The 11414-nt window shown below is 41.7% G+C and overlaps 2 protein-coding genes across 2 annotated transcripts; both read left to right on the top strand.

Annotated features, from left to right (window-relative positions):
• Nucleotides 1-683: 683 nt before the first annotated feature.
• LOC308295373 (chemerin-like receptor 1) lies at nt 684-1688 on the top strand (the record flags this gene model as incomplete). Its single annotated transcript, XM_080738428.1, has 2 exons — nt 684-912; nt 1012-1688. The coding sequence occupies 2 exons, from the start codon at nt 684-686 to the stop codon at nt 1686-1688; spliced, it is 906 nt and encodes a 301-aa protein (XP_080594554.1).
• Nucleotides 1689-8505: 6817 nt separating this feature from the next.
• Nucleotides 8506-9510, top strand: LOC308295372 (chemerin-like receptor 1; the record flags this gene model as incomplete). The annotated part of the gene is made up of 1 exon (XM_080738427.1): nt 8506-9510. One exon carries the CDS (start codon nt 8506-8508, stop codon nt 9508-9510), a length of 1005 nt encoding a protein of 334 aa, XP_080594553.1.
• Between the last annotated feature and the right edge of the window lie 1904 nt (nt 9511-11414).

Here is an 11414-nt window from a genome sequence, read left to right as displayed (position 1 = left end):
TTGAACAGCTCTTTGAAGTAAACAATGGGATCCGGTTTGTGCAGTAGAGAGCCGTTCATTTGACCCTCCCCCCCAAATTCAACACACAAGCTCCTCCTTTCTGAGTACAGTGTGAGAGAGAGAGAGAGAGAACAAGGAGAGGAGTGATTTCATTGTTGCCTGCTTGGTTTTTTGAGGTGTTGCATGACTAACAAAAGTCAAGGTAGCTTAATTTACACACACGTTTTATGAAAATGGTAAATACAAAATTGTGATCTCAACTCTCAGCAGAGGAATGTGGTGCCACCTTGTGGATTCATGTTTCAACAAATTCTTAAAAATATATAAATACACAATGAGCCAAATGAGCCAGTCTTTTGAACAGCTCTTTTAAGTGAGCCAGATCCATGGCTCTGGCTCCCTTCAAAGAGCCATAAATCTCACCCCTAGTGAGAGCTCCTCCAGTGTTCACTGATCACAGTTTGAACGAAGACCTTCTCTGACTGACGTCTCTTCATCACTTTGAAAGAGGTATATTTAATACCTAGATCTAGAATGCGGAGATTTTTAAAACATATTTAAACATGAATAAATATATCACTTACAAAATGTTGATGTTGTAAAATTGCATGGGGACCGTATGGGTATCCTTGGCTCCAAATGAGGCATTAAACCTTTATTTTGTTATTTTGGGTTTTAGGACGATGGAGATCATTCCAATCGTGACCCTGGTCATTTTCAGCCTGGTCTTTGTGCTCGGCGTGTTGGGGAACGGTGCTGTCATCTGGGTGACAGGCTTCAAAATGAAGAAAACAGTCAACACTGTTTGGTTCCTCAACCTCGCTGTGGCCGACTTCATCCTTACAGCCTTCCTGCCCCTGCAAATCACAGAATCAGCTCTGGAAGACCACTGGCCTTTTGGAAGATTCATGTGCAAACTGTCTATTACCGTTTTAATATTGAACATGTGTGGCAGCATCTACACGCTGATGGTCATCAGTGTTGACAGATGTGTATGCGTGGTGTGTCCAGTGTGGGCCCAGAACCACCGCATTGTCAGGAAGGCGTATTGGGTGAGTCTGGGTGTCTGGGTGATGGCCTTGGCTCTGAGCTCCCCTTACTTCATCTTTATAGACACACGGCCACTCTATGATAAGGTCCAGTGTTACTACAAACTTGCAGCCATCGGTAACTACAGTACAGCTGAAGTGAACCAGTTGAGGGCATTTCGATATGGGGCCATGATCATCACTTACGCCCTCATGGCATTCGTGGTCCCTTTCACTGTCATCGTCTCCTGCTATTCTGTCATCATCTACCGGCTCAGGAATAATCGCTCGCTGGCCAGCCAATCAGGTCGCTCCTTCAAAATCATGGCAGCTGTTATCACTGCATTTTTCTTGTGCTGGGCTCCCCTTCATATCATATATCTGATTGATCTTGCGAATGTCCTGGCGACAGAGTCCAGTGAAACACTGGATCATGTGTTCGACATTGGGAGCCACATAGTCCACGGTGTGGCACTCCTCAACAGCTGCCTGAACCCACTGCTCTACGTGTTCATGGGTCAGGATTTCAAGGATGTTTTCCGCAGGTCTGTCCTAAAGGTGCTGGAGAAAGCCTTCACTGAAGAGCTGTCTCAGACCAACACTCCCACAAACCCAGAGAGAACCTGTCTAGAGGCTGCCTTGTCTGAGACACAGGTTTAGCGTTGTCTTTGGATAGACCTACTTTAATATACAGAACTGTAAATGGCTTCTCTTCTCAGTACGTTCTCCAAGATTGAACCGATGATTAAATATATCCAAAATAATGTTGAAGTAACAGTTAAAAAAAAAGCTGTATTATTTGGAGGTTCTCTTTGACGAGCCACTTGTATTGTTGAGTTTCTTTTCTCCTTACTCCATGCTTTTATTTCTTCTCCCTTTCTGAATAATAATAAAATGATGGAGCTTACATGCTCTCTCTCTCTACACTATATACATATTTTACAAGGCACTTTCCATTGTCAAGTTCATACCCATTTAAAGGAATTATGACATGCTGTTTTTACCAATCATAAACGTCTTTGTCCTGGTCCTTAAAACGTGTATTAAAATGTTAAAACTGAAAAGCCATGGCTCTGTGTTTTGTGGCCTTTTGAGTAGCAAAGATAATATACCTATTATTATACGCCCTCCCACCTTCTCCAAACACCCTGCACCTCCCCTCATTGTATGAATGGTGCAGTGATGTGATGTTGAAAAGCTCCAGTGATACAGCAAAGGTGATACAACCACAATCTCCCCTGGACGATGATGCGTACGTCTAAAGGCCAATTAACTCACTTTTCTGAGCCTAATTATAAAAAAAGAAACTACAGATTACAGAAACAACACTTAATGTTGAAAGCTCAGTTTTTTGGGTGTAATTGACGTCAGGGAAAAAAAACATTCAAATTAAATACATTTTGATGTCATATGAACTTAAAGACACTTTTTCAGTATAATTTTGTTAGCCTCAGAATTGTTAAATCTACCAGTGCCTCTAGTGCTTACAAATACACCCAGTGGGTGTCCTGTGGTTTATTCATTTTGTGAACAAGAAGTGACGCATTTGCTCTCGCTTCTAATGATAAACAGATGCAACTTCTCCATTTCATATGGATGTTATTTTTGGAGCTGTGTGAAGCACAGGCTCCCTATACGTGGCCGTGTGGGTCTGTGTGTGTGTGTGTCTGTATGTAGCCTGAACTTCCTAAACTTCGGCACGCTACTAGTCCCACAGTTTTGCCACCACACACTCGCGCCATATGTCAAATCGACCGGCTTACTCGGGAATCGTGGGCTAGTAACTTGCTAAGAGAAAGGTTCAATAGTTTAATTGATATTAATTTATTAGTGAATTAATTTTCCCCATTGACTTATAATGGGAATCGCAAAAACTCACATTCAATTATTTGTCTCTCGCAAACCATAGGGGCTAGAGTTTCAAGACTTGGAGAGGAGGTTCATAATGATTTCAAGGATTAAATAAAAAATAATTGTGTCATTTGGCCGCATGGTGGCGCCATAACACCCCACTTTACGTTTTGGCCTGTAACTCTTGAACCGTAGGTCGGAAAATTAAAAATATTTTTTCCCTGGATTCCTTGGGTCATGACGCATCTCCCCATATAGGCCACGCCCATTTGCGCCATGATAGATTTTCCGCCATCTTGAATTTTCTCCAAAACACACTTTTTGCTCCTTTTCCTACATATTTTCTTCAAATGTCACAAAAATCGGTACACATGATCCACACACACACACACACACACACACACACACACACACACACACACACACACACACACACACACACAGCTCCACTTCACACGGGTGTGATTTTTACTTTCTGCAAAAATCCATGGTTGGCTGTCATATACAGTATGTGACACCCATAAGTGTTAGAAGGTGCTCTGAGCTCATCCAGTGTTCACTGATCAGTTTGAAAAAAAAACTTCACTTTGAAACAGATATGTTTTGTTTTAGGCCTACTTTCTTTATTGTATAGAAGTGATCCCTATCAAGAATATAAAAAAATATCACTTACAAAATGTTTATATGTGAAAAAAGAAAAAAAAGTACTGTTGTGAACAGTCCAAAAAAATCAAGGAACAATAAAATAAATAAATAATATATACATAAAGTGTCAAAAAAAGCTATCACGATAAAAGAAGAATCTATACACAAAGTGTCCAAAAAACATTCAACGCTCATAAGTGACGTCACACACAAATAGAAATACTTAAAGCACAATTTAACAATGTGGTGCCAAACAAAAGGTGTTCATAACAGTCAATGCTAGTCAGTGCAACACAAGTATCTCACCACCATGTCAACACAGCAATAGTTAAGTGTGCCTATGCATAGCATGGGGACACTTATTGTTCTCGCTCATATTTACCTACTTACTAATAAGTCTGTCCATACGATTCCCCAAAGTTTGGCACGCTACTCCTCCCACAGTTTTTGCACCACACACTCGCGCCATATGTCAAATCGACCGGCTTACTCGGGAATCGTGTGCTAGTAACTTGCTAAGAGAAAGGTTCTATAGTTTAATTGATATTAATTTATTAGTGAATTAATTTTCCCCATTGACTTACAATGGGAATCGCAAAACTCACATTCAATTATTTTTCTCTCGCAAACCATAGGGGCTACAGTTTCAAGACTTGGAGAGGAGGTTCATAATGATTTCAAGGATTAAATACAAAATAATCGTGTCATTTGGCCTCATGGTGGCGCTATAACAGCCCAGTTTACGTTTTGGCCTATAACTGTTGAACCGTAGGTCGGAAAATTAAAAATCTCTTTTCCCTGGATTCCTTGGGTCAAGACGCATCTCCCCATATAGGCCACGCCCATTTGCGTAGGGATAGATTTTCCGCCATCTTGAATTTTCACCAAAACACACTTTTTGCTCCTTTTCCTACATATTTTCGTCAAATGTCTTAAAAATTGGTACACATGATCTATGAAGCCATGCGATAAACATAGTCAAAGGATATTTCGATAGTCCGTACCGTTCGTTCGTAACGCGCTTCCAAAGTTAGCGGGAGGGGCCCGTTTCGCAAACAATAGCCATAAATCACAAACAAAAGGTCCAGTCAACAATGAATTTCAACCACAGGTCGGGGGTGGAATACTCAACGAATCCCCAAAAGCATTTCCACTTGGCCACATGGTGGCGCTATAACGGACCACTTGCCTCGTAACTCTTGAACCGTAGGTCGGAGAATTAAAATTCTTTTTTCCCTGGATTCCTTGGGTCACGACGCATCTCTCCATATAGGACACGCCAATTTGCACATGGGAAGATTTTTCACCATTTCGAATTTTCTCCAAAACACACTTTTTGCTCCTTTTCCTACATATTTTCTTCAAATCACACAAAAAGCGGTACACACGATCTATGACCACATGCGATGAACATAGTCAAGGGATATTTTGATTGTCCATATCGTTCGTTCGTAACGGGCTACCAAATTTAGCGGGAGGCGCCCGTTTGGCAAAAAACAGCCATAAATCACAAACAAAAGGTCGAGTCAACACTGAATTTTAACCACAGGTCGCGGGTGGCATACTCAACAGATCCCCAAAAGCATTTCCACTTCGACCCCTAGGGGGCGTCACAAACGCGCAAAACGTAACCGTTTCGTGCCAGAACGCGTTTTTCACGGGGAACGACCCTCTCACAACGAAACGCGGACGACTTGGCGGATGGTCTCACAGTCCAAACCGCTACACAAGGTCGCGCATTTAGCGAGCTGCAGGCACACTTGTCAAAATTGACTCTGTCATTCTAGTTCTCAATACTACCAACACAACCCAATAGTGCAGGGCCAAACAATAAGTGTCCATAGTCAGTGCAAATAAATCAAGAATGAAAACATTAAAACAAAAAAAGCAAAAAAGAGTGACACAGCAAGACACCACAAGGAACCCTCCCTGGGAAAGTATTTAGAGGTCATAGTCAGTACAACTATTGTTCCAGTTGAGTTAGGTAACAGTTGTCCTAGGTTATCCTAGTTGGCCTTGGCAAGCGACCGTTGTGTGTCTCGTTAGAACATGCAAACTCCACACAGAAAGGATTTTAGACTAGAAACAAATTTCTATATGGGAGCTGAAATTGAGATACAGTTACTGACCACTCGAGCGCAAAACCACTTGAAAATGCAAGCCACAAACACCCACGATGTGATTGGTCCAATCAGATTAGCCTGGAATGTGTTTTGTTCACCCAGATATTGTTGTCAGGCAGAAACCTTGTATCTATAAATGTTTAGTTCAGTGGTTCTCAACCTTTTTACATGATTAACACCTCAGAAAAAAGTCTCTCCAAGTACCACCATAACTGATGTTAAAATACAGGCACGTAGACCCCATCCTATTCAACTATGCACACATGCAGGAGGCCAACTTATTCCTTGAATTCATAGAGATTCTTTAGTTTTTGTTGCATTCCTAAGCCAATAATTTGATTAGCTACTACGTAGTGAGTGTGAACTTCCCATGCAATTAGCTGCACAACTGATGATTCCAATTAATTAATCCGTTCTCAAATCTTTTATTAAGGTCTAGGTGTGCTGTCATGCTCATTTCAGCATGGCCGGAGACGGAGAGCCTATAGTTCAACCAATTGCTAATAGGTCAGAACTACCTGTAATATAATAGCAACATTTCATTACACTTGTGTATTTTTTCTTCTTTTTTGGGAGACTCCAACAGAGGGGGCTCAAGTACCACCAGTGGTACCTGTACCACAGGTTGAGAACCATGTACTGTCCTAGTTCATCATCAAGGTTTGAGGTTGTTCTTACGTCTTTTGTACAGGTATACATAAGAGTACAACTTTTTTTTTTGTTTGTTTGGGCTTAATGTAATGGTAGGCCTATACAGTAGGCCTATATAAAATAACAGCAAAACAACAAAAAATGTGATAACTAGAAGCAGTGCTCTTCCGAGCTCAGGTCTCTACCAGGCCAGGCATCCTGGTGGTGCTACTGTACTAACCACAGAGGGTGTGCCTCACCTCGTCAACTTGAAGGTTTACAATGCATTGGTGAGGACCAGTTACAGTAAATAGAGACAAGTTGGGGAAAATGGACGAAGTGCTCCCATTATTAACTCTTGATAATGCTCCAGGTAATCACAAATTTACTTCAGGATTCCACATTGTACAGGCCTACATCTCATATAGTTTACCAGACGCCTCAAGGCGACATGCGACCTCGCCCTACATCTGGCCAGTGATGTAGGCCTATATCGGACCAGTTACCCAATCTCAACAGTGCCTATATATGGGCATGTTCTGACATGCCCATATATGGGCATTCCCTTAATATTGATGACTCTGGGCAGGGTTCTCCATATATGAGCATAAAACGAACAAAGTGAGACTGATAGCTATTGAAAAATAGCAGATATATCTGCTATTTATGAAAAGTCTTGAAAATGTGTGCAAATCTTTGAATATGAAGTTTTTAAGTGTAAATTTGTAACTAAAGTTTTGCTTCTGGGGGGTCCCTGGAACTAAATATTTTTAGATGGGGGTCTGTGGCCAAATAAATATCATTTTGGGAGTCCTTCGCATGAAAAGGTTTGAGCACCACTGACATAGAAATAAGTTTTCCCCCCAAAAAACAACTTAGAAGGTTAGGACAGGTCCTCAGGGATAGAACGGAGCATCTCTTGTGCTGCCTTATTGAAGGGATGGCCGCTGGACTTGAGTCTGCTTCATGGAAGCACTGCTGTCGCTGTGGTGCTGCAGAGAAGACCCAGGGCTAGTGTTGATGTTTGTAGTGTTAGTTGGCAGTGAGACCCTTGATGACACCTTGGTCTTAAGCTCTGTGTTGTTTGAAGGACAGTGTCCTAGGTAGATACAAGCGTCAAATGAAACCATTTCAAATCGTAACTAATAAATACAAGGTTCAAAAAACTTTAAAAGGCATTGTGAGTGTTTTAAAATACTTTAGAAGGCATTATGAGTGTTTTAAAATACTTTAAAAGGCATTATGTGTTTTAAATACATTGAAACAACATAGTGAGTGCCAACAAGACCAGTGAAGTGTATCAGCCTGCTATCAGGGAGGAAACCACAACACCCACACACATACATCCTCATAGTTTACGTATGTGTGAGTTTCAGCAAGCATGTGCTTGTGGGTTACATATCGGCACTCCATTCCGACCACCTAAACCTATACTAACCTCAGTAAAACTAACGCTGGTGAAGGCTAAACTGGTGAAATGCTAACCTGCAGACGCTGGTGAATGCTAACCTGGTGTTGAAATGGGGATTTGTCGTGCGCGCGCGCGTCATGCTTATGACACCCATAAGGTGCTAGAAGGTGTCGGAAAGGAAACCCGTCACCGTGCTATGTGTGAGTGTTTGTGCGCGTGTGCGTGCGTACGTGTGCGTATCATGCGTCATGCTTATGACACCCATAAGGTGCTAGAAGGTGTCGGAAAGGAAACCCGTCACCGTGCTATGTGTGAGTGTTTGTGCGTGTGTGCGTGCGTACGTGTGCGTGTCATACATCATGCTTATGACACCCATAAGGTGCTAGAAGGTGCTCTGAGGTCCTCCAGTGTTCACTGATCACAGTTTGAACGAAGACATTCTCTGACTGACATCTCTTCATCACTTTGAAACAGGTATCTTTAATTTGACTTTTTTATTGTATAGTCATGATCTAGAATGCGATTGATTGATTGATTGATTGATTGATTGATTGATTGATTGATTATTTTATTAGACAAAAATTGAGAACAGTAGAAGTATAGTCAAACCAAATAACACCTTTTACGGTCTTAGGGCAAAGCTTTTTAAAACATATTTTAACATGAATAATTACATCACTTACAAAATGTTGATGTTGTAAAGTTGCATGGGGACCGTATGGGTATCCCTGGTTGGCACCAAATCATTTCAGTATTACACATGGCGTGTTATAACAAGGCATTAAACCTTTATTTTGTTATTTTTGGTTTTAGGACGATGGAGATCATGGCCATTGTGTCCCCGGTCATTTACAGCCTGGTCTTTGTGCTCGGCGTGTTGGGGAACGGTGCTGTCATCTGGGTGACGGGCTTCAAAATGAAGAAAACAGTCAACACCATTTGGTACCTCAACCTCGCTGTGGCCGACTTCATCGTTACAGCCTTCCTGCCCCTGCAAATCACAGAATCAGCTCTGGACAACCATTGGCCTTTTGGAACATTCATGTGCAAAATGGATATTACCGTTTTCGTCATGAACATGTGTGCCAGCATCTACACCCTGGTAGTCATCAGTGTTGACAGATGTGTGTGCGTGGTGTGTCCAGTGTGGGCCCAGAACCACCGCAGTGTCAGGAAGGCAACTTGGGTGAGTCTGGGTGTCTGGGTGCTGGCCTTGGCTCTCAGCTCCCCTTACTTCATATTTAGGGACACACAGCCACGCTATGATAAGGTCTGGTGTGATTACAACCTTGCACCCACCGGTAACTACAGTACTGCTGAAGTGATGCAGTTGAGGGCTTTTCGATATGGGGTCATGATCATCACTTACGCCCTCATGGCATTCATGGTCCCTTTCACTGTCATCGTCTCCTGCTATTCTGCCATCCTCTACCGGCTCAGGAATAATCGCTCACTGGCCAGCCAATCAGGTCGCTCCTTCAAAACCATGGCAGCTGTTATCACCGCATTTTTCCTGTGCTGGGCTCCCTTTCATATCATGTATCTGATTAAGCTTGCGAATGTCCTGGCGACAGAGTCCAGTGAAACACTGGATCATGTGTTCAACATCGGGAAGCCCATAGCCCTCGGCCTGGCACTCCTCAACAGCTGCCTGAACCCGCTGCTCTACGTGTTCATGGGTCAGGATTTCAAGGATGTTTTCCGCAGGTCTGTCCTAAAGGTGCTGGAGAAAGCCTTCACTGAAGAGCCACCTCAGACCAACACTCCCACAAACCCAGAGAGAACCCGTCTAGAGACTGCCTTGTCTGAGACACAGATTTAGGGTTGTCTTTGAAGGCCTACTTTAATATGCAAAACTGTAAATGGCTTCTCTTCTAAGTATGTTCTCCAAGATTGAAATGATGATTAAATATATTAAAAATAATATTGAAGTAACAGTTTTTTTAAAAAATATATATTGTTTTGAGGTTCTCTTTGACGTGCCACTTGTATTGTTGAGTTTAATAACAAAGGGATGGAGCTTAAATGCTCTCTCTCGCTATACATATTTTACAAGGCACTGTCCATTGTCAATGAACTTCATATTTAAGACACTTTTTCAGTATGTTACTTAATGTTGTGATACACAGTATTTTACAGTTGGTGGGGTTGGGGGTACTTGAGCTTTGCTTGGAGCCTCAGAATTGCTAAATCTACCAGTGCCTCTAGTGCTTACAAATACACCCAGCGGTTGTCCTGTGGTTTATTCATTTTGTGAACAAGAAGTGACCCATTTTCTAATTAATCGCTTCTAATAATAAACAGATACAACTTCCCCGGAGTTCCCCCCATTTCACATGGTTGTTATTTTTACCTTTCTGCAAAGATCCACTATGGTTGGCTGTCATATACAGTATGTGACACCCACAGAGATGGGCGAAAATACATTGAAAAGTATTTTGATACAAAATACAAATACTGGGGCAAGAAATGTATCAAAATATAAATACAGGTCAGAGAAATGTATTTGAGATTCAAATACGTATTTTGTATTTTGAAAATACATGAAAATAAATTTCTATAAAAATCGATGAAATGATTAGTAACTTCATAGATTGATTGCCAAGTATTACATTAATTGCCTTTCAGAATTTCTAAGAATAAATTGACCATACTATGGTGTTTGCCTTTGTAGCAGGCAGCCTAAATGTTTACCCCTGTGTGACAGTGTGTGAGAGTGCAGGCCAGAGTTACCGCTGATTTTGAAAGCTAGACAGGAACTATGCATGAGACTGAATGCACAGCTGCCTCTACTTCATAGACTGCAAAACCGCTGTGCCAGCCTTATAATAATAACCAGTTAAACTGCACTCTGTCGAGGTGCCAACTTGCGTCTTGCACAAGTAGGTCATGTATGGTCATGTATGGCCTACTTGTGTGCCAGCAAAGCGTGCCTTGAGGTGCCCTCACCACCACTGGCATCACCACTGGAGTTGCCAGAAATGCTGGTCCCTGATTGGGCTACGGGCTTAAACACACACAGCTACATACTGTACCTACATATGCAGCCGAACGCAGTACTTGCACGCTCTGCTGGTGCATGTAATTAGAAATTGCAATCATAATGCACGTTACATTTGATTGAAGCAAATCCAAGTCAAGTGCTATGGCTGTATCACACACACACACACACACACACACACACACACACACACACACACACACACACACACACACACACACACACACACACACACATGAACCACCAGCAAATGTGTCTTTCCCGCCTACAGGTAAAACTTTGTGAATGTTTAAAATGTGTCCATTTGAGAATAAAATTACATTAAAAAAGTATTTTGTATTTCAATTTCAAATACAGAAAATACTAGACCTGAAAGTATTTTGAAACAAATTACATCAAATTTTAATTAAATTAAAATTAGGCTGTAATTAAATTACAAAATACAAAAAAGTATTTCAAATACGTACTACAAATAGATGTATTTCAAATACTGCCCATCTCTGAACACCCATAAGGTGCTAGAAGGTGCTCTGAGCTCTTCCATTGTTCACTGATCACAGTTTGAACAATTGGACATTCTCTGACTGACGTCTCTTCATCACTTTGTTTAGTGGTACTTAACTTTGAAATGGATTCTTTGTTTGACCAGGAGCCAGTGGAGGACTGGTGTTATGTGGTCTCTGGTACGGGTACTGGTGAGTAGGTGGGCAGCTGAATTTTGGATG

The sequence above is a fragment of the Nannobrachium achirus genome, assembly GCF_963921795.1.
Source record: "Nannobrachium achirus genome assembly, chromosome: 12".
Taxonomy (NCBI): domain Eukaryota; kingdom Metazoa; phylum Chordata; class Actinopteri; order Myctophiformes; family Myctophidae; genus Nannobrachium; species Nannobrachium achirus.
The sequence above is the reverse complement of the archived record's forward strand: the minus strand, read 5'-3'. Positions and strand labels throughout refer to the sequence as shown.